Source organism: Parambassis ranga, chromosome 18 (assembly GCF_900634625.1).
Source record: "Parambassis ranga chromosome 18, fParRan2.1, whole genome shotgun sequence".
NCBI classification, from domain to species: Eukaryota; Metazoa; Chordata; class Actinopteri; family Ambassidae; genus Parambassis; species Parambassis ranga.
In genome coordinates this window covers 1,988,904-2,011,620 of record NC_041038.1, presented here as the reverse complement: position 1 = coordinate 2,011,620, position 22,717 = coordinate 1,988,904, and the positions used below count along the sequence as shown (strand labels likewise).

Below are 22,717 nucleotides of genomic sequence, written 5' to 3'. Positions count from 1 at the left end.
ACCGCACGTTTGCAGTATTTACTTACTGTTTAGACGCGTCGAATCCTTCGTCGTAGACGACCGACTGACTGGAAGCGGTTGCTATGGACTCGCTACGTCATCCAATGTAGAATGGAAATGCGCGCCGCCATTGGCGCTGTCGAGCGTCGTCGCGCCGCGCGATTGGATGAAATCCAATCTTACATTGGACGGCGGCGTACGCGATAGGCCGAGGAGATTGGAATTGGACAGACTGTCGTGAGCCAGGTAGCGCCAACGAGGCTTGAAACGTGCTGTATTTTGGCACTTTTTTTTTTCTCAACATCTGCTTCTACTACCAAGAAGAAGAAAAATTTTTGTGTTCATGCCCACAACTACTTTTAAATGTCATCGACACAGAATGGTTGGTGTAATTCATTTTCATCAGGCAGGACCTGTTTGGAACAATAGCAAAATATATTCTTTATGCATGATAACATGTTGAGTTTGTTGGACGTCCTATGGCCAAAGTTCAAAACCTATCTGAAAAATGTTCTTTCGTGAGGAAAAAAAAAAAAAAAAATCTTGTTCTTTTTTCAAGAATGATATATATAAAGTATATCCAATATATAATACCCTATTTTGGACTATATTAGTGATATGTGTTGATGAAGATTCTCAGTCATCCAGGTCATTTCATTCAGAAGGTTGAAGCAAGGCATCTGGACTTGTAGAGTTTTCTTGAAGACGTTTTGTTGCTCATCCAAGCAGCTTTATCCGTTCTAAGTGTTTGGTGGGAAAACATGGTTTGTATGTAGTGGAGGACCTCAGTGGGTGGGTCTGTGTGAAACTCACAAACAATAGCTCCAAACGTCTCCGTACTTACCTGTGTTGGTCTAACTGACTGTGCCTGGTGTGTCTAACGACTGGCTAATGACTATGAGACTACAGGAGGTGGGACAGGTCGACAGCCCAGTGTTCTTGCTGGGTACATGTGACTTGGGAGTGAAACTTCCTGGGAATGGATGGAAGCTGCATTGTATGTGGTAGAAAGATGATATCTGAATCCACCACCTCTGTTTGGGGAAGGTTTTTCTAACTTAACATGTATGGCTTTCTTGACTGTTCTGTCAAGCCCTTACTGTCCTCTCTGTCTAAGATGTGGACTTTATTGTCTTCAGAAGAGTCTCCCTTTTCTTTGGTGTGAAGGTGAACAGCTGAGTCTTGTCCTGTGGAGGTGGCCTTCTTCTGTGGAATGGTTGTTTAGCTTCTCCAATGTACAGATCAGAGCATTCCTCACTGCACTGGTCTGCATCCATGACATTACTTCTGACACGTATGGGATGACTATATACTTTCTTAGCCGGCTGTTGTTCTTTTTTCTGTTCTTGGTGGGTCTTGTTTTTGTGGCTTTGATGAGTGCCCAGTTGGGATAGCCACAGGTTTGCAGGGCCTTCCTGATGTGTTGTTGCTCCTTCTTCCTCCCCACTGAGCTGGTGGGTACAGTTTGTGTTCTGTGCTGCAGAGTCCTGATGTCTCCCAGCTTATGTTCCAGTGGGTGGCGGGAATCAAACAGCGAGTACTGGTCTGTGTGTGTGGGTTTCCTGCACACCTCCACATTGAGGCTTCTGGCCTCCTCAATGTGGGCTGTGCGGTCACTAATATGTATTAACACATGCCAACAAGGTATGGGTTCCTTGGGAAGATCCTGCAGATAGGCTTTGTGCTTTGGTCATCACATTGTTATTTGTACACATAAATGTTCCACGTTTGTAGCACATTTTACCTTTGTTGTGTGTTATCATCATGGCTCTAAAACATTTGCCCCGTGTGAGGGTTGAACTCACGACTTTCAGATTATGAGACTGACGCGCTGCCTACTGCGCCAACGAGGCTTGAAATGTGCTGTATTTTGGCACTTTTTTTTTTTCTCAACATCTGCTTCTACTACCAAGAAAAAGAAAAATTTTTGTGTTCATGCCCACAACTACTTTTAAATGTCATCGACACAGAATGGTTGTTGTAATTCATTTTCATCAGGCAGGACCTGTTTGGAACAATAGCAAAATATATTCTTTATGCATGATAACATGTTGAGTTTGTTGGACGTCCTATGGCCAAAGTTCAAAACCTATCTGAAAAATGTTCTTTCGTGAGGAAAAAAAAAAAAAAAAATCTTGTTCTTTTTTCAAGAATGATATATATAAAGTATATCCAATATATAATACCCTATTTTGGACTATATTAGTGATATGTGTTGATGAAGATTCTCAGTCATCCAGGTCATTTTCATTCAGAAGGTTGAAGCAAGGCATCTGGACTTGTAGAGTTTTCTTGAAGACGTTTTGTTGCTCATCCAAGCAGCTTTATCCGTTCTAAGTGTTTGGTGGGAAAACATGGTTTGTATGTAGTGGAGGACCTCAGTGGGTGGGTCTGTGTGAAACTCACAAACAATAGCTCCAAACGTCTCCGTACTTACCTGTGTTGGTCTAACTGACTGTGCCTGGTGTGTCTAACGACTGGCTAATGACTATGAGACTACAGGAGGTGGGACAGGTCGACAGCCCAGTGTTCTTGCTGGGTACATGTGACTTGGGAGTGAAACTTCCTGGGAATGGATGGAAGCTGCATTGTATGTGGTAGAAAGATGATATCTGAATCCACCACCTCTGTTTGGGGAAGGTTTTTCTAACTTAACATGTATGGCTTTCTTGACTGTTCTGTCAAGCCCTTACTGTCCTCTCTGTCTAAGATGTGGACTTTATTGTCTTCAGAAGAGTCTCCCTTTTCTTTGGTGTGAAGGTGAACAGCTGAGTCTTGTCCTGTGGAGGTGGCCTTCTTCTGTGGAATGGTTGTTTAGCTTCTCCAATGTACAGATCAGAGCATTCCTCACTGCACTGGTCTGCATCCATGACATTACTTCTGACACGTATGGGATGACTATATACTTTCTTAGCCGGCTGTTGTTCTTTTTTCTGTTCTTGGTGGGTCTTGTTTTTGTGGCTTTGATGAGTGCCCAGTTGGGATAGCCACAGGTTTGCAGGGCCTTCCTGATGTGTTGTTGCTCCTTCTTCCTCCCCACTGAGCTGGTGGGTACAGTTTGTGTTCTGTGCTGCAGAGTCCTGATGTCTCCCAGCTTATGTTCCAGTGGGTGGCGGGAATCAAACAGCGAGTACTGGTCTGTGTGTGTGGGTTTCCTGCACACCTCCACATTGAGGCTTCTGGCCTCCTCAATGTGGGCTGTGCGGTCACTAATATGTATTAACACATGCCAACAAGGTATGGGTTCCTTGGGAAGATCCTGCAGATAGGCTTTGTGCTTTGGTCATCACATTGTTATTTGTACACATAAATGTTCCACGTTTGTAGCACATTTTACCTTTGTTGTGTGTTATCATCATGGCTCTAAAACATTTGCCCCGTGTGAGGGTTGAACTCACGACCTTCAGATTATGAGACTGACGCGCTGCCTACTGCGCCAACGAGGCTTGAAACGTGCTGTATTTTGGCACTTTTTTTTTTCTCAACATCTGCTTCTACTACCAAGAAGAAGAAAAATTTTTGTGTTCATGCCCACAACTACTTTTAAATGTCATCGACACAGAATGGTTGGTGTAATTCATTTTCATCAGGCAGGACCTGTTTGGAACAATAGCAAAATATATTCTTTATGCATGATAACATGTTGAGTTTGTTGGACGTCCTATGGCCAAAGTTCAAAACCTATCTGAAAAATGTTCTTTCGTGAGGAAAAAAAAAAAAAAAAATCTTGTTCTTTTTTCAAGAATGATATATATAAAGTATATCCAATATATAATACCCTATTTTGGACTATATTAGTGATATGTGTTGATGAAGATTCTCAGTCATCCAGGTCATTTTCATTCAGAAGGTTGAAGCAAGGCATCTGGACTTGTAGAGTTTTCTTGAAGACGTTTTGTTGCTCATCCAAGCAGCTTTATCCGTTCTAAGTGTTTGGTGGGAAAACATGGTTTGTATGTAGTGGAGGACCTCAGTGGGTGGGTCTGTGTGAAACTCACAAACAATAGCTCCAAACGTCTCCGTACTTACCTGTGTTGGTCTAACTGACTGTGCCTGGTGTGTCTAACGACTGGCTAACGACTATGAGACTACAGGAGGTGGGACAGGTCGACAGCCCAGTGTTCTTGCTGGGTACATGTGACTTGGGAGTGAAACTTCCTGGGAATGGATGGAAGCTGCATTGTATGTGGTAGAAAGATGATATCTGAATCCACCACCTCTGTTTGGGGAAGGTTTTTCTAACATAACATGTATGGCTTTCTTGACTGTTCTGTCAAGCCCTTACTGTCCTCTCTGTCTAAGATGTGGACTTTATTGTCTTCAGAAGAGTCTGTCTTTTCTTTGGTGTGAAGGTGAACAGCTGAGTCTTGTCCTGTGGAGGTGGCCTTCTTCTGTGGAATGGTTGTTTAGCTTCTCCAATGTACAGATCAGAGCATTCCCCACTGCACTGGTCTGCATGCATGACATTACTTCTGACACGTATGGGATGACTATATACTTTCTTAGCCGGCTGTTGTTCTTTTTTCTGTTCTTGGTGGGTCTTGTTTTTGTGGCTTTGATGAGTGCCCAGTTGGGATAGCCACAGGTTTGCAGGGCCTTCCTGATGTGTTGTTGCTCCTTCTTCCTCCCCACTGAGCTGGTGGGTACAGTTTGTGCTCTGTGCTGCAGAGTCCTGATGTCTCCCAGCTTATGTTCCAGTGGGTGGCGGGAATCAAACAGCGAGTACTGGTCTGTGTGTGTGGGTTTCCTGCACACCTCCACATTGAGGCTTCTGGCCTCCTCAATGTGGGCTGTGCGGTCACTAATATGTATTAACACATGCCAAAAAGGTATGGGTTCCTTGGGAAGATCCTGCAGATAGGCTTTGTGCTTTGGTCATCACATTGTTATTTGTACACATAAATGTTCCACGTTTGTAGCACATTTTACCTTTGTTGTGTGTTATCATCATGGCTCTAAAACATTTGCCCCGTGTGAGGGTTGAACTCACGACCTTCAGATTATGAGACTGACGCGCTGCCTACTGCGCCAAAGCTGGGGAACAATAGTCTGTCATGGGGGGGGAAGAAAGGAAAGAAGGGGGGAAGAAGGGGGAAGAGGGAAAAAGAAGGAAAAAGAAGGAAAAAATGAGGAAAAAATGAGGAAAAAGAAGGAAGAAGAGGAGAAAAATGAGAAAAAAACGTGAGAGAAGGGAAGAGATGATTTTTATTTGGACATAAATGATTTTAAACCTGTTTTTCATTTTTATATTAATTTATGCTTCGACCCCAAGGTTCCCGGTTCGAGTCCCACAAACGCCAAATATTAATGCATTAGATTTGGACTGATTTAAAAAAATGTGTAACTGGAAGTGCTGTGTACATGAGAAGTCTTTGCTTAATGCTGTTGTGTGACAACACAACAACACACTTTAACACCGATTTTGCCGATTATTAACCTTACGTTACTGATACATTGATATTTTTATGTCTGCATTTGTGGTGTGTGGTGAGATCCATCATCGCCCTCTACACGCCCACACAACAGCATTAAGCAAAGACTTCTCATGTACACAGCACTTAACAGACTCTAATCTCAACACAAAACACACAGAAAACAATACATTACTCACTTTACCAAACTTTATTTATAGTTGTCACAAGCATTTTACAGAGTAATAAATTATAACAAAAACAATTATTTATAAAAATAGGTCTGGCACAGTGCTGAGGGTATTTGTCCGAGGGGTCATCTATGCCTCTCTCATATTATTTTTTTTGTTTTATGTTGTCCAGCCACTGCTCTTTTGGGACAGTCTCTACTTTCAGTAGAGACTGTCCCCTTGTACTGGCTGTGCCCCGTTTCTGCTGTTCTGTACTGTCCACACTTCTTACACGTGTTGTGCAGTACTTCACGCTGCAGTGTACGTGCAGGAGCAGCAGTAGTCACAGGGGCAGGAGAAGGACAGGCTGGGGCAGATGCTGGGGGCACATTTGCATGGGGCAGAGGGTCAGCTGCCACGACTGGGGAGGTCCAGCACCTGCATCAGTACCATGCTGTCCTGCCTCTTCACCCTCTTGTTGTGCCACTGCACCAGAGTAGTGTGGTTAATGTCCACCAGCTGCATACTAGTCTGCTGCATGACAGCCCCATTACACAGAATAAGCTGCCTTATTTTACGGTAATCCTCCAAGATGTGGTCCCATCTGGAAAATGTGCTTGTCCCCCTTTTCTTGGGACTACGGTGGATAGCACAGAGCCTAATGAAGATCATTTCCACTAGACGACAGCAATCTGGCCACTGAGCCAGTGGTGCAGTAGTGGTGAGCGCTTGTCGCTCTCCACCCCGGGTGTAAAGTCCTGCCTCTTCTTTGGCGACCTAAACCTGCCTGTATTCAGCCTGCTCTGGTGCCTGGCAGCAAACACCACCCTTTGCTTGCTGTAGTCCAGAAGGTTCTGCCACGACGCAACAATGGTGCTGACCTGAGGGAGAGCAGAATGACAACACAGGCACATGAGAAAAGAAAATATAAGCGTGGACATGTATGACAGGCGCAGAAGCACACACAAACATCTGACCTGCTGACTGGTGAGGGCTAGAGAGGACTGCTTCCTCAGCTCCACCAGATACTCTGCCAAGCTGTCAACTCTGTCTATGCCTGGCACACCAGCATCAACCACAGCCTGGGGGGAAAACAGAGATGAGAAATATAAGAACCCAGAAAGCACAAATCACACAATAATATTTCTTAATAGCAACTAATGTTACTACACATACATGTGCTTTGACATACCCAGATGCTGAGGATACACCAGGCTGTGGCATGGAGGTGGTGGTAGCCTCCTCCTCACAGAGGATGAGGACTGGTGGTCCTCCTAGCCACCAAGCTGGGCTTTAATGCAGCAGAGTGCACCCCACCAAAGGGAGATTTAGTGAACTGGAGAGAGAGGAGCAGGACACTGAGTGGCAGGCTGGTAAAGCAACATTACATGATGTAACAGACACAGCATTTGATGTTATCTGTGTGTATTGAAGCAACTGTCACTCATTAAACTGCATGATGCTATATAATAATGTCCATAGTAAGTAACAGGCTAACACTTTACCTTCTCATAGAGGTCATGCCACCTTTGCTGCCTAGGAGCTGGCCTGCAGCCTCCAGCAGGGCAAACACCTGAGCTGGCAGCCTGCTCATCCACTCATCTTCTCCCATAGCCGTGTGGTTATTGCTCATCTAAAGACACTGACAACAATAAAAAACGCTGAGCATGCAATAATGAACAACGCGCTGTGACGCCGCTGCACTAAATAAACAGTTAATATGCGAATACATACGCGTCCACAGCGATCGTGTAATATAAAGAACACGTGCTCCTGGTTTTCAAATAATGTACGGAAGCGCTGAACTGAATTATGTTTTCTTTATGTCACTATAACGTGATCTTATCACGTTATAACAAGCTAGCGGCTCATCGCGTCCTGTCATGCTATAACGGGATGAGCCGCTGTTTTACAACGTGACAGCGTCTTATCACGTTATAACGATAAGACGCTGTTGTAAACCGCACGTTTGCAGTATTTACTTACTGTTTAGACGCGTCGAATCCTTCGTCGTAGACGACCGACTGACTGGAAGCGGTTGCTATGGACTCGCTACGTCATCCAATGTAGAATGGAAATGCGCGCCGCCATTGGCGCTGTCGAGCGTCGTCGCGCCGCGCGATTGGATGAAATCCAATCTTACATTGGACGGCGGCGTACGCGATAGGCCGAGGAGATTGGAATTGGACAGACTGTCGTGAGCCAGGTAGCGCCAACGAGGCTTGAAACGTGCTGTATTTTGGCACTTTTTTTTTTCTCAACATCTGCTTCTACTACCAAGAAGAAGAAAAATTTTTGTGTTCATGCCCACAACTACTTTTAAATGTCATCGACACAGAATGGTTGGTGTAATTCATTTTCATCAGGCAGGACCTGTTTGGAACAATAGCAAAATATATTCTTTATGCATGATAACATGTTGAGTTTGTTGGACGTCCTATGGCCAAAGTTCAAAACCTATCTGAAAAATGTTCTTTCGTGAGGAAAAAAAAAAAAAAAATCTTGTTCTTTTTTCAAGAATGATATATATAAAGTATATCCAATATATAATACCCTATTTTGGACTATATTAGTGATATGTGTTGATGAAGATTCTCAGTCATCCAGGTCATTTTCATTCAGAAGGTTGAAGCAAGGCATCTGGACTTGTAGAGTTTTCTTGAAGACGTTTTGTTGCTCATCCAAGCAGCTTTATCCGTTCTAAGTGTTTGGTGGGAAAACATGGTTTGTATGTAGTGGAGGACCTCAGTGGGTGGGTCTGTGTGAAACTCACAAACAATAGCTCCAAACGTCTCCGTACTTACCTGTGTTGGTCTAACTGACTGTGCCTGGTGTGTCTAACGACTGGCTAATGACTATGAGACTACAGGAGGTGGGACAGGTCGACAGCCCAGTGTTCTTGCTGGGTACATGTGACTTGGGAGTGAAACTTCCTGGGAATGGATGGAAGCTGCATTGTATGTGGTAGAAAGATGATATCTGAATCCACCACCTCTGTTTGGGGAAGGTTTTTCTAACTTAACATGTATGGCTTTCTTGACTGTTCTGTCAAGCCCTTACTGTCCTCTCTGTCTAAGATGTGGACTTTATTGTCTTCAGAAGAGTCTCCCTTTTCTTTGGTGTGAAGGTGAACAGCTGAGTCTTGTCCTGTGGAGGTGGCCTTCTTCTGTGGAATGGTTGTTTAGCTTCTCCAATGTACAGATCAGAGCATTCCTCACTGCACTGGTCTGCATCCATGACATTACTTCTGACACGTATGGGATGACTATATACTTTCTTAGCCGGCTGTTGTTCTTTTTTCTGTTCTTGGTGGGTCTTGTTTTTGTGGCTTTGATGAGTGCCCAGTTGGGATAGCCACAGGTTTGCAGGGCCTTCCTGATGTGTTGTTGCTCCTTCTTCCTCCCCACTGAGCTGGTGGGTACAGTTTGTGTTCTGTGCTGCAGAGTCCTGATGTCTCCCAGCTTATGTTCCAGTGGGTGGCGGGAATCAAACAGCGAGTACTGGTCTGTGTGTGTGGGTTTCCTGCACACCTCCACATTGAGGCTTCTGGCCTCCTCAATGTGGGCTGTGCGGTCACTAATATGTATTAACACATGCCAACAAGGTATGGGTTCCTTGGGAAGATCCTGCAGATAGGCTTTGTGCTTTGGTCATCACATTGTTATTTGTACACATAAATGTTCCACGTTTGTAGCACATTTTACCTTTGTTGTGTGTTATCATCATGGCTCTAAAACATTTGCCCCGTGTGAGGGTTGAACTCACGACCTTCAGATTATGAGACTGACGCGCTGCCTACTGCGCCAACGAGGCTTGAAACGTGCTGTATTTTGGCACTTTTTTTTTTTCTCAACATCTGCTTCTACTACCAAGAAAAAGAAAAATTTTTGTGTTCATGCCCACAACTACTTTTAAATGTCATCGACACAGAATGGTTGTTGTAATTCATTTTCATCAGGCAGGACCTGTTTGGAACAATAGCAAAATATATTCTTTATGCATGATAACATGTTGAGTTTGTTGGACGTCCTATGGCCAAAGTTCAAAACCTATCTGAAAAATGTTCTTTCGTGAGGAAAAAAAAAAAAAAAAAATCTTGTTCTTTTTTCAAGAATGATATATATAAAGTATATCCAATATATAATACCCTATTTTGGACTATATTAGTGATATGTGTTGATGAAGATTCTCAGTCATCCAGGTCATTTTCATTCAGAAGGTTGAAGCAAGGCATCTGGACTTGTAGAGTTTTCTTGAAGACGTTTTGTTGCTCATCCAAGCAGCTTTATCCGTTCTAAGTGTTTGGTGGGAAAACATGGTTTGTATGTAGTGGAGGACCTCAGTGGGTGGGTCTGTGTGAAACTCACAAACAATAGCTCCAAACGTCTCCGTACTTACCTGTGTTGGTCTAACTGACTGTGCCTGGTGTGTCTAACGACTGGCTAATGACTATGAGACTACAGGAGGTGGGACAGGTCGACAGCCCAGTGTTCTTGCTGGGTACATGTGACTTGGGAGTGAAACTTCCTGGGAATGGATGGAAGCTGCATTGTATGTGGTAGAAAGATGATATCTGAATCCACCACCTCTGTTTGGGGAAGGTTTTTCTAACTTAACATGTATGGCTTTCTTGACTGTTCTGTCAAGCCCTTACTGTCCTCTCTGTCTAAGATGTGGACTTTATTGTCTTCAGAAGAGTCTCCCTTTTCTTTGGTGTGAAGGTGAACAGCTGAGTCTTGTCCTGTGGAGGTGGCCTTCTTCTGTGGAATGGTTGTTTAGCTTCTCCAATGTACAGATCAGAGCATTCCTCACTGCACTGGTCTGCATCCATGACATTACTTCTGACACGTATGGGATGACTATATACTTTCTTAGCCGGCTGTTGTTCTTTTTTCTGTTCTTGGTGGGTCTTGTTTTTGTGGCTTTGATGAGTGCCCAGTTGGGATAGCCACAGGTTTGCAGGGCCTTCCTGATGTGTTGTTGCTCCTTCTTCCTCCCCACTGAGCTGGTGGGTACAGTTTGTGTTCTGTGCTGCAGAGTCCTGATGTCTCCCAGCTTATGTTCCAGTGGGTGGCGGGAATCAAACAGCGAGTACTGGTCTGTGTGTGTGGGTTTCCTGCACACCTCCACATTGAGGCTTCTGGCCTCCTCAATGTGGGCTGTGCGGTCACTAATATGTATTAACACATGCCAACAAGGTATGGGTTCCTTGGGAAGATCCTGCAGATAGGCTTTGTGCTTTGGTCATCACATTGTTATTTGTACACATAAATGTTCCACGTTTGTAGCACATTTTACCTTTGTTGTGTGTTATCATCATGGCTCTAAAACATTTGCCCCGTGTGAGGGTTGAACTCACGACCTTCAGATTATGAGACTGACGCGCTGCCTACTGCGCCAACAAGGCTTGAAACGTGCTGTATTTTGGCACTTTTTTTTTTCTCAACATCTGCTTCTACTACCAAGAAGAAGAAAAATTTTTGTGTTCATGCCCACAACTACTTTTAAATGTCATCGACACAGAATGGTTGGTGTAATTCATTTTCATCAGGCAGGACCTGTTTGGAACAATAGCAAAATATATTCTTTATGCATGATAACATGTTGAGTTTGTTGGACGTCCTATGGCCAAAGTTCAAAACCTATCTGAAAAATGTTCTTTCGTGAGGAAAAAAAAAAAAAAAAATCTTGTTCTTTTTTCAAGAATGATATATATAAAGTATATCCAATATATAATACCCTATTTTGGACTATATTAGTGATATGTGTTGATGAAGATTCTCAGTCATCCAGGTCATTTTCATTCAGAAGGTTGAAGCAAGGCATCTGGACTTGTAGAGTTTTCTTGAAGACGTTTTGTTGCTCATCCAAGCAGCTTTATCCGTTCTAAGTGTTTGGTGGGAAAACATGGTTTGTATGTAGTGGAGGACCTCAGTGGGTGGGTCTGTGTGAAACTCACAAACAATAGCTCCAAACGTCTCCGTACTTACCTGTGATGGTCTAACTGACTGTGCCTGGTGTGTCTAACGACTGGCTAACGACTATGAGACTACAGGAGGTGGGACAGGTCGACAGCCCAGTGTTCTTGCTGGGTACATGTGACTTGGGAGTGAAACTTCCTGGGAATGGATGGAAGCTGCATTGTATGTGGTAGAAAGATGATATCTGAATCCACCACCTCTGTTTGGGGAAGGTTTTTCTAACATAACATGTATGGCTTTCTTGACTGTTCTGTCAAGCCCTTACTGTCCTCTCTGTCTAAGATGTGGACTTTATTGTCTTCAGAAGAGTCTCCCTTTTCTTTGGTGTGAAGGTGAACAGCTGAGTCTTGTCCTGTGGAGGTGGCCTTCTTCTGTGGAATGGTTGTTTAGCTTCTCCAATGTACAGATCAGAGCATTCCCCACTGCACTGGTCTGCATGCATGACATTACTTCTGACACGTATGGGATGACTATATACTTTCTTAGCCGGCTGTTGTTCTTTTTTCTGTTCTTGGTGGGTCTTGTTTTTGTGGCTTTGATGAGTGCCCAGTTGGGATAGCCACAGGTTTGCAGGGCCTTCCTGATGTGTTGTTGCTCCTTCTTCCTCCCCACTGAGCTGGTGGGTACAGTTTGTGTTCTGTGCTGCAGAGTCCTGATGTCTCCCAGCTTATGTTCCAGTGGGTGGCGGGAATCAAACAGCGAGTACTGGTCTGTGTGTGTGGGTTTCCTGCACACCTCCACATTGAGGCTTCTGGCCTCCTCAATGTGGGCTGTGCGGTCACTAATATGTATTAACACATGCCAACAAGGTATGGGTTCCTTGGGAAGATCCTGCAGATAGGCTTTGTGCTTTGGTCATCACATTGTTATTTGTACACATAAATGTTCCACGTTTGTAGCACATTTTACCTTTGTTGTGTGTTATCATCATGGCTCTAAAACATTTGCCCCGTGTGAGGGTTGAACTCACGACCTTCAGATTATGAGACTGACGCGCTGCCTACTGCGCCAACGAGGCTTGAAACGTGCTGTATTTTGGCACTTTTTTTTTTCTCAACATCTGCTTCTACTACCAAGAAGAAGAAACATTTTTGTGTTCATGCCCACAACTACTTTTAAATGTCATCGACACAGAATGGTTGGTGTAATTCATTTTCATCAGGCAGGACCTGTTTGGAACAATAGCAAAATATATTCTTTATGCATGATAACATGTTGAGTTTGTTGGACGTCCTATGGCCAAAGTTCAAAACCTATCTGAAAAATGTTCTTTCGTGAGGAAAAAAAAAAAAAAAATCTTGTTCTTTTTTCAAGAATGATATATATAAAGTATATCCAATATATAATACCCTATTTTGGACTATATTAGTGATATGTGTTGATGAAGATTCTCAGTCATCCAGGTCATTTTCATTCAGAAGGTTGAAGCAAGGCATCTGGACTTGTAGAGTTTTCTTGAAGACGTTTTGTTGCTCATCCAAGCAGCTTTATCCGTTCTAAGTGTTTGGTGGGAAAACATGGTTTGTATGTAGTGGAGGACCTCAGTGGGTGGGTCTGTGTGAAACTCACAAACAATAGCTCCAAACGTCTCCGTACTTACCTGTGTTGGTCTAACTGACTGTGCCTGGTGTGTCTAACGACTGGCTAATGACTATGAGACTACAGGAGGTGGGACAGGTCGACAGCCCAGTGTTCTTGCTGGGTACATGTGACTTGGGAGTGAAACTTCCTGGGAATGGATGGAAGCTGCATTGTATGTGGTAGAAAGATGATATCTGAATCCACCACCTCTGTTTGGGGAAGGTTTTTCTAACTTAACATGTATGGCTTTCTTGACTGTTCTGTCAAGCCCTTACTGTCCTCTCTGTCTAAGATGTGGACTTTATTGTCTTCAGAAGAGTCTCCCTTTTCTTTGGTGTGAAGGTGAACAGCTGAGTCTTGTCCTGTGGAGGTGGCCTTCTTCTGTGGAATGGTTGTTTAGCTTCTCCAATGTACAGATCAGAGCATTCCTCACTGCACTGGTCTGCATCCATGACATTACTTCTGACACGTATGGGATGACTATATACTTTCTTAGCCGGCTGTTGTTCTTTTTTCTGTTCTTGGTGGGTCTTGTTTTTGTGGCTTTGATGAGTGCCCAGTTGGGATAGCCACAGGTTTGCAGGGCCTTCCTGATGTGTTGTTGCTCCTTCTTCCTCCCCACTGAGCTGGTGGGTACAGTTTGTGTTCTGTGCTGCAGAGTCCTGATGTCTCCCAGCTTATGTTCCAGTGGGTGGCGGGAATCAAACAGCGAGTACTGGTCTGTGTGTGTGGGTTTCCTGCACACCTCCACATTGAGGCTTCTGGCCTCCTCAATGTGGGCTGTGCGGTCACTAATATGTATTAACACATGCCAAAAAGGTATGGGTTCCTTGGGAAGATCCTGCAGATAGGCTTTGTGCTTTGGTCATCACATTGTTATTTGTACACATAAATGTTCCACGTTTGTAGCACATTTTACCTTTGTTGTGTGTTATCATCATGGCTCTAAAACATTTGCCCCGTGTGAGGGTTGAACTCACGACCTTCAGATTATGAGACTGACGCGCTGCCTACTGCGCCAACGAGGCTTGAAACGTGCTGTATTTTGGCACTTTTTTTTTTTCTCAACATCTGCTTCTACTACCAAGAAAAAGAAAAATTTTTGTGTTCATGCCCACAACTACTTTTAAATGTCATCGACACAGAATGGTTGTTGTAATTCATTTTCATCAGGCAGGACCTGTTTGGAACAATAGCAAAATATATTCTTTATGCATGATAACATGTTGAGTTTGTTGGACGTCCTATGGCCAAAGTTCAAAACCTATCTGAAAAATGTTCTTTCGTGAGGAAAAAAAAAAAAAAAAATCTTGTTCTTTTTTCAAGAATGATATATATAAAGTATATCCAATATATAATACCCTATTTTGGACTATATTAGTGATATGTGTTGATGAAGATTCTCAGTCATCCAGGTCATTTTCATTCAGAAGGTTGAAGCAAGGCATCTGGACTTGTAGAGTTTTCTTGAAGACGTTTTGTTGCTCATCCAAGCAGCTTTATCCGTTCTAAGTGTTTGGTGGGAAAACATGGTTTGTATGTAGTGGAGGACCTCAGTGGGTGGGTCTGTGTGAAACTCACAAACAATAGCTCCAAACGTCTCCGTACTTACCTGTGTTGGTCTAACTGACTGTGCCTGGTGTGTCTAACGACTGGCTAATGACTATGAGACTACAGGAGGTGGGACAGGTCGACAGCCCAGTGTTCTTGCTGGGTACATGTGACTTGGGAGTGAAACTTCCTGGGAATGGATGGAAGCTGCATTGTATGTGGTAGAAAGATGATATCTGAATCCACCACCTCTGTTTGGGGAAGGTTTTTCTAACTTAACATGTATGGCTTTCTTGACTGTTCTGTCAAGCCCTTACTGTCCTCTCTGTCTAAGATGTGGACTTTATTGTCTTCAGAAGAGTCTCCCTTTTCTTTGGTGTGAAGGTGAACAGCTGAGTCTTGTCCTGTGGAGGTGGCCTTCTTCTGTGGAATGGTTGTTTAGCTTCTCCAATGTACAGATCAGAGCATTCCTCACTGCACTGGTCTGCATCCATGACATTACTTCTGACACGTATGGGATGACTATATACTTTCTTAGCCGGCTGTTGTTCTTTTTTCTGTTCTTGGTGGGTCTTGTTTTTGTGGCTTTGATGAGTGCCCAGTTGGGATAGCCACAGGTTTGCAGGGCCTTCCTGATGTGTTGTTGCTCCTTCTTCCTCCCCACTGAGCTGGTGGGTACAGTTTGTGTTCTGTGCTGCAGAGTCCTGATGTCTCCCAGCTTATGTTCCAGTGGGTGGCGGGAATCAAACAGCGAGTACTGGTCTGTGTGTGTGGGTTTCCTGCACACCTCCACATTGAGGCTTCTGGCCTCCTCAATGTGGGCTGTGCGGTCACTAATATGTATTAACACATGCCAACAAGGTATGGGTTCCTTGGGAAGATCCTGCAGATAGGCTTTGTGCTTTGGTCATCACATTGTTATTTGTACACATAAATGTTCCACGTTTGTAGCACATTTTACCTTTGTTGTGTGTTATCATCATGGCTCTAAAACATTTGCCCCGTGTGAGGGTTGAACTCACGACCTTCAGATTATGAGACTGACGCGCTGCCTACTGCGCCAACAAGGCTTGAAACGTGCTGTATTTTGGCACTTTTTTTTTTCTCAACATCTGCTTCTACTACCAAGAAGAAGAAAAATTTTTGTGTTCATGCCCACAACTACTTTTAAATGTCATCGACACAGAATGGTTGGTGTAATTCATTTTCATCAGGCAGGACCTGTTTGGAACAATAGCAAAATATATTCTTTATGCATGATAACATGTTGAGTTTGTTGGACGTCCTATGGCCAAAGTTCAAAACCTATCTGAAAAATGTTCTTTCGTGAGGAAAAAAAAAAAAAAAATCTTGTTCTTTTTTCAAGAATGATATATATAAAGTATATCCAATATATAATACCCTATTTTGGACTATATTAGTGATATGTGTTGATGAAGATTCTCAGTCATCCAGGTCATTTTCATTCAGAAGGTTGAAGCAAGGCATCTGGACTTGTAGAGTTTTCTTGAAGACGTTTTGTTGCTCATCCAAGCAGCTTTATCCGTTCTAAGTGTTTGGTGGGAAAACATGGTTTGTATGTAGTGGAGGACCTCAGTGGGTGGGTCTGTGTGAAACTCACAAACAATAGCTCCAAACGTCTCCGTACTTACCTGTGATGGTCTAACTGACTGTGCCTGGTGTGTCTAACGACTGGCTAACGACTATGAGACTACAGGAGGTGGGACAGGTCGACAGCCCAGTGTTCTTGCTGGGTACATGTGACTTGGGAGTGAAACTTCCTGGGAATGGATGGAAGCTGCATTGTATGTGGTAGAAAGATGATATCTGAATCCACCACCTCTGTTTGGGGAAGGTTTTTCTAACATAACATGTATGGCTTTCTTGACTGTTCTGTCAAGCCCTTACTGTCCTCTCTGTCTAAGATGTGGACTTTATTGTCTTCAGAAGAGTCTCCCTTTTCTTTGGTGTGAAGGTGAACAGCTGAGTCTTGTCCTGTGGAGGTGGCCTTCTTCTGTGGAATGGTTGTTTAGCTTCTCCAATGTACAGATCAGAGCATTCCCCACTGCACTGGTCTGCATGCATGACATTACTTCTGACACGTATGGGATGACTATATACTTTCTTAGCCGGCTGTTGTTCTTTTTTCTGTTCTTGGTGGGTCTTGTTTTTGTGGCTTTGATGAGTGCCCAGTTGGGATAGCCACAGGTTTGCAGGGCCTTCCTGATGTGTTGTTGCTCCTTCTTCCTCCCCACTGAGCTGGTGGGTACAGTTTGTGTTCTGTGCTGCAGAGTCCTGATGTCTCCCAGCTTATGTTCCAGTGGGTGGCGGGAATCAAACAGCGAGTACTGGTCTGTGTGTGTGGGTTTCCTGCACACCTCCACATTGAGGCTTCTGGCCTCCTCAATGTGGGCTGTGCGGTCACTAATATGTATTAACACATGCCAACAAGGTATGGGTTCCTTGGGAAGATCCTGCAGATAGGCTTTGTGCTTTGGTCATCACATTGTTATTTGTACACATAAATGTTCCACGTTTGTAGCACATTTTACCTTTGTTGTGTGTTATCATCATGGCTCTAAAACATTTGCCCCGTGTGAGGGTTGAACTCACGACCTTCAGATTATGAGACTGACGCGCTGCCTACTGCGCCAACGAGGCTTGAAACGTGCTGTATTTTGGCACTTTTTTTTTTCTCAACATCTGCTTCTACTACCAAGAAGAAGAAACATTTTTGTGTTCATGCCCACAACTACTTTTAAATGTCATCGACACAGAATGGTTGGTGTAATTCATTTTCATCAGGCAGGACCTGTTTGGAACAATAGCAAAATATATTCTTTATGCATGATAACATGTTGAGTTTGTTGGACGTCCTATGGCCAAAGTTCAAAACCTATCTGAAAAATGTTCTTTCGTGAGGAAAAAAAAAAAAAAAATCTTGTTCTTTTTTCAAGAATGATATATATAAAGTATATCCAATATATAATACCCTATTTTGGACTATATTAGTGATATGTGTTGATGAAGATTCTCAGTCATCCAGGTCATTTTCATTCAGAAGGTTGAAGCAAGGCATCTGGACTTGTAGAGTTTTCTTGAAGACGTTTTGTTGCTCATCCAAGCAGCTTTATCCGTTCTAAGTGTTTGGTGGGAAAACATGGTTTGTATGTAGTGGAGGACCTCAGTGGGTGGGTCTGTGTGAAACTCACAAACAATAGCTCCAAACGTCTCCGTACTTACCTGTGTTGGTCTAACTGACTGTGCCTGGTGTGTCTAACGACTGGCTAACGACTATGAGACTACAAGAGGTGGGACAGGTCGACAGCCCAGTGTTCTTGCTGGGTACATGTGACTTGGGAGTGAAACTTCCTGGGAGTGGATGGAAGCTGCATTGTATGTGGTAGAAAGATGATATCTGAATCCACCACCTCTGTTTGGGGAAGGTTTTTCTAACTTAACATGTATGGCTTTCTTGACTGTTCTGTCAAGCCCTTACTGTCCTCTCTGTCTAAGATGTGGACTTTATTGTCTTCAGAAGAGTCTCCCTTTTCTTTGGTGTGAAGGTGAACAGCTGAGTCTTGTCCTGTGGAGGTGGCCTTCTTCTGTGGAATGGTTGTTTAGCTTCTCCAATGTACAGATCAGAGCATTCCTCACTGCACTGGTCTGCATGCATGACATTACTTCTGACACGTATGGGATGACTATATACTTTCTTAGCCGGCTGTTGTTCTTTTTTCTGTTCTTGGTGGGTCTTGTTTTTGTGGCTTTGATGAGTGCCCAGTTGGGATAGCCACAGGTTTGCAGGGCCTTCCTGATGTGTTGTTGCTCCTTCTTCCTCCCCACTGAGCTGGTGGGTACAGTTTGTGCTCTGTGCTGCAGAGTCCTGATGTCTCCCAGCTTATGTTCCAGTGGGTGGCGGGAATCAAACAGCGAGTACTGGTCTGTGTGTGTGGGTTTCCTGCACACCTCCACATTGAGGCTTCTGGCCTCCTCAATGTGGGCTGTGCGGTCACTAATATGTATTAACACATGCCAACAAGGTATGGGTTCCTTGGGAAGATCCTGCAGATAGGCTTTGTGCTTTGGTCATCACATTGTTATTTGTACACATAAATGTTCCACGTTTGTAGCACATTTTACCTTTGTTGTGTGTTATCATCATGGCTCTAAAACATTTGCCCCGTGTGAGGGTTGAACTCACGACTTTCAGATTATGAGACTGACGCGCTGCCTACTGCGCCAACGAGGCTTGAAATGTGCTGTATTTTGGCACTTTTTTTTTTCTCAACATCTGCTTCTACTACCAAGAAGAAGAAAAATTTTTGTGTTCATGCCCACAACTACTTTTAAATGTCATCGACACAGAATGGTTGGTGTTATTCATTTTCATCAGGCAGGACCTGTTTGGAACAATAGCAAAATATATTCTTTATGCATGATAACATGTTGAGTAGGCTTTGTGCTAGTTTCTCAAATGTACAGATCAGAGATGTGCTGCCTACTTTGCCAACAATGTATGAAACAAGGCTCTGATCAGTCGCCAAATTAGTTGGCTTGACCAAAATCATCACGACACAGTAGGGCCCCAAGACCCACAGTCAGTTAGCCCCACCATTCAACTACAACTATTTTGGCCCAGCGCAGTGACACATTCATAGCCCCCCTCCCCTGCTCTCATAGGGCCCTGTGTCAGCACTGCTTTCAAAGCAGAGGCGAATCGGAATGTTTAAACTGAAGGATGAAGCACACACAGAGGGAGAGGCTTCGTGATTAAATATAAAACCATTAATAATAATAGAAAACACGTAGGACACTTGTATTCTTAGTGGACTATTTCAGTTTATTTGGTATTAGAGACTAATAATTGTAACTGCTCCTATTTTCAGGCACTGGAGTCAGATCTGCATGAAGGTGGATAGCTCTTTTGACCCAACCAGTGCTGAATTCACCTTGGAGAAGATCATGTCTCTGGGCCTTGACAGGTGTGCTGACTTTATCTGTGAGATCTCTGGAGCTGCCAGCAAGGAACTCTCCATAGAACAGGTCCAGTTTCTTCCACTTGTCAATCCTCCACAATCCTCCCCCTTCACTCTCTACTAACTTGCTGTGTTCTACAGTGCTTATGGTGGATTCAACAGTGCAGTTTTAGGCCTAAGCGGCCTATCTTTAAATGCAATTAGTTCTTACAATTTACATGAAATTGCATGTGGTTTTGTGAATTAACCCTTAATTACCAGGTAGAAAGTGCCACTGCAAACTAGGCATGATTGGGTTCTCCATCTCTGACGAATACTGTCACTAGAATTTAAAGCTGAGGCACGTAGTTTACTGTCATTAATTATCTAGTCATCTGCTTGATTAAATAGAAATATTATCCCCTGATGTTGCTACCTCTCACTTTAATTCTTTTTTAAAAGTCATTATAAAAAAGTCTGATTGTATCTCAGTATGTGTTAGTATTAGGCAAATGCAACCTCACATATAACCTTTTTTGACTGTGCCAGTATTTATTTAGCAAGAAATCAGTCCAAAAAAACATGTGGGCAATACTAAATCCCCCCTAGTGCTTCCATAGGGTTTAATTAGTTGAGCTGCAGCTGCAGCAGGTGCTGTTGATCATCAGTAGGTGTACAGACCTCTACATAAAAGCAGACGTTCAGGTGTGTGTTAACACAATGACAAGAGGGAAAGACATAAACAATGGTGTTAGACAAATACAAAAAACAAGCCTCACTGAGCATGTTCAATGTTAATGTGTTTGACAGCACAAATAGAAGAAGACTGAACAAGTGCAGTTTGTTTGAAGGGTTACCAGGTGAAAGACTCTTCTGTCTAAAAAGCACATGGAAGCAGGACTGAGGTTCACAAAATTGCAGTTTAACAAACCACACAAACACTTGTGGACCAATGTCCTATGGACAGATGAGACCAAAGTGTTGTTTGGCTTGCTCACCGCCATGTCTGGGGAACACCAAATATTTTAGCGGAAATACCTTTTACACACTGTCAGACACAGTGGTGGAGGGGTGATGATTTGGGGTTGCTGTCCTTCCATATGACTCTACCAAAAACATAGAATTAAAAAGGGGTATACTAACCTTTGAACATGACTGTATATTATCATTACACAATTAACTCTACTTAATTGTGAGTCTTATGGTGTTTTATATTAAAGGGTCTGGAGGGCATCACCAAGACGTGGGAGGAAATGCACCTGGACATCACGCGGTACAAAGACAAAGGACACTACCATCTCAGGTAAAAACATAAAAATATTAATTTTCATATTGACTGATAATATTAAAAAACTTTACAACTGTATTGGATTCAAGTAAACTGTACAGATTACCAAATATTTTACCACTACATTTATTAGAAGCAACCATAATAGGCATTGTTATCCTCTTTGTTGCTTCCACAGGGGCACAGAGGAGGTTTTCCAGGCCCTGGATGACAACCAAGTTATTCTGTCCACAATGAAGGCGTCTCGGTTTGTCAAAGCCTTTGAAAAGGAGGTGGATCGCTGGGAACGGATGTTGTCCACTGTACTGGAGGTCATTGAGATGATCCTTGCAGTGCAACGTCACTGGATCTATTTAGAGGTACAGGAAGTATTCATATACTACTGTGTGAATACATATGTAAGGTTTAAAAGGTTTTTTTTAAAAATAAATATATCCACCATTTTATCACTTGTCTTTTTTGCATGTATACAAGTGGTCTTTATGGTTTTTTTTTTTGTTTTCCCCGCAGAACATTTTTCAAGGAAAGGACATCAGGGAGCAGCTGCCTCACGAGAGCAAAGAATTTGAACATATTAGTTCTGATTGGAAAATCATAATGGGCCGTCTCCACAAGAATAGGAATGTCTTGCAAGGCACATGCCACCCGGGTATGACACTGCATTTTGGATACTTAAAGAAACAGTCATTTCATTTTATGAATATAAGTGAGTTTCAGAATTTAGTGAAGTTCATGATGAATTTCTTCACTCTCTTCTCCAGGTTTACTAAGTAAATTGTCTGAGATGAGTGCAAAGCTGGAGGACATCATGAAGGCTTTGGACATGTACCTAGAGACCAAGAGGCAGATTTTCCCAAGATTCTATTTCCTGTCTAATGATGATTTGTTGGACATCCTTGGACAGTCACAGAACCCACAGGCTGTGCAGACACACTTGAAAAAGTGTTTTGACAATATCAAGAGCCTGGTAATTGAAAAAGTAAGGAACTACACTACCTTTCCGATTTTATCTGCTAAAGAATCTGTTGACTGTTTCATACTGCAATATTTATTTCCATGTTTTAGAATTGTACTTAATTTTGAGTCGCATTTTTAGGATCAACAGTCACTGAGTTATGTTTGTGTTTCTTAGGCAGCTATCGGGATGTTCTCTGCTGATGGAGAGTATGTCATGTTCTCTAATAAAGTGCAGCTGGACAAACCTGTGGAGGTACAGTAGTGATCATGGAGACAAATCTGACCAATGCCAATATAATTCTAATGATTATGAATATATTGGAGAAAAGTGGAGAATATGAGCACTAGATTGTTTTATGTGTATGTAGGTTTGGCTGTGTGATATTGAAGAGTGCATGCGTACTACACTGAAATTGTGCCTGAACAACTGCCTCCAAGATCTTAAACGGGTGAAAGGACCAAGGGACAAATGGGTCAAAGAATGGCCAGGACAGGTGGGTCTGTCTGTGGATTTGTTCTCATGTGTTTTTATTCCCCTTTACCATCAACTGCCTGAAGTATTGCTTTATATATTTCTTTTCAATTTTATAGAATTTTCTCAAATTTCTTATATAAAATAGTGTTTTAATGTTAAGTTCCTATGTACTCTAATATAGAAGGATTAATTTTCTTTCATGTGTATACTTCCTGTTTTAGATGCTCATCACAGCCAGTCAAATTCAGTGGACCTCTAACATCACTAAATCTCTCATCCTCTGCAAAGAGAGATCTGACAAGTCATCACTCAAGTCCATGAAGAAAAAACAGGTTCAATTGACTT

The 22,717-nt window shown here is 43.0% G+C and overlaps 1 protein-coding gene and 5 non-coding genes across 6 annotated transcripts in view; 1 reads left to right on the top strand and 5 right to left on the bottom strand.

Moving 5' to 3' along the window:
* The window catches only part of dnah2 (dynein, axonemal, heavy chain 2), a 117,423-nt gene that overhangs the window by 74,649 nt on the left and 20,057 nt on the right, over nucleotides 1-22,717 (top strand). Inside the window, exons 22-29 of the mRNA XM_028429741.1 lie at nucleotides 19,584-19,740; nucleotides 20,873-20,955; nucleotides 21,119-21,299; nucleotides 21,451-21,589; nucleotides 21,702-21,964; nucleotides 22,073-22,150; nucleotides 22,266-22,391; nucleotides 22,594-22,704. Of these exons, the coding sequence (XP_028285542.1) occupies nucleotides 19,584-19,740; nucleotides 20,873-20,955; nucleotides 21,119-21,299; nucleotides 21,451-21,589; nucleotides 21,702-21,964; nucleotides 22,073-22,150; nucleotides 22,266-22,391; nucleotides 22,594-22,704 (1,138 nt within the window). The remainder of the gene's footprint in view (nucleotides 1-19,583; nucleotides 19,741-20,872; nucleotides 20,956-21,118; nucleotides 21,300-21,450; nucleotides 21,590-21,701; nucleotides 21,965-22,072; nucleotides 22,151-22,265; nucleotides 22,392-22,593; nucleotides 22,705-22,717) is intronic.
* Nucleotides 3,374-3,446, bottom strand: trnam-cau (transfer RNA methionine (anticodon CAU)). The gene has a single exon. It is a non-coding gene; the product is annotated as a tRNA-Met (tRNA).
* On the bottom strand, nucleotides 9,322-9,394 carry trnam-cau (transfer RNA methionine (anticodon CAU)). Its single transcript has one exon. It is a non-coding gene; the product is annotated as a tRNA-Met (tRNA).
* On the bottom strand, nucleotides 12,508-12,580 carry trnam-cau (transfer RNA methionine (anticodon CAU)). The gene has a single exon. It is a non-coding gene; the product is annotated as a tRNA-Met (tRNA).
* trnam-cau (transfer RNA methionine (anticodon CAU)) lies at nucleotides 14,099-14,171 on the bottom strand. Its single transcript has one exon. It is a non-coding gene; the product is annotated as a tRNA-Met (tRNA).
* On the bottom strand, nucleotides 17,283-17,355 carry trnam-cau (transfer RNA methionine (anticodon CAU)). The gene has a single exon. It is a non-coding gene; the product is annotated as a tRNA-Met (tRNA).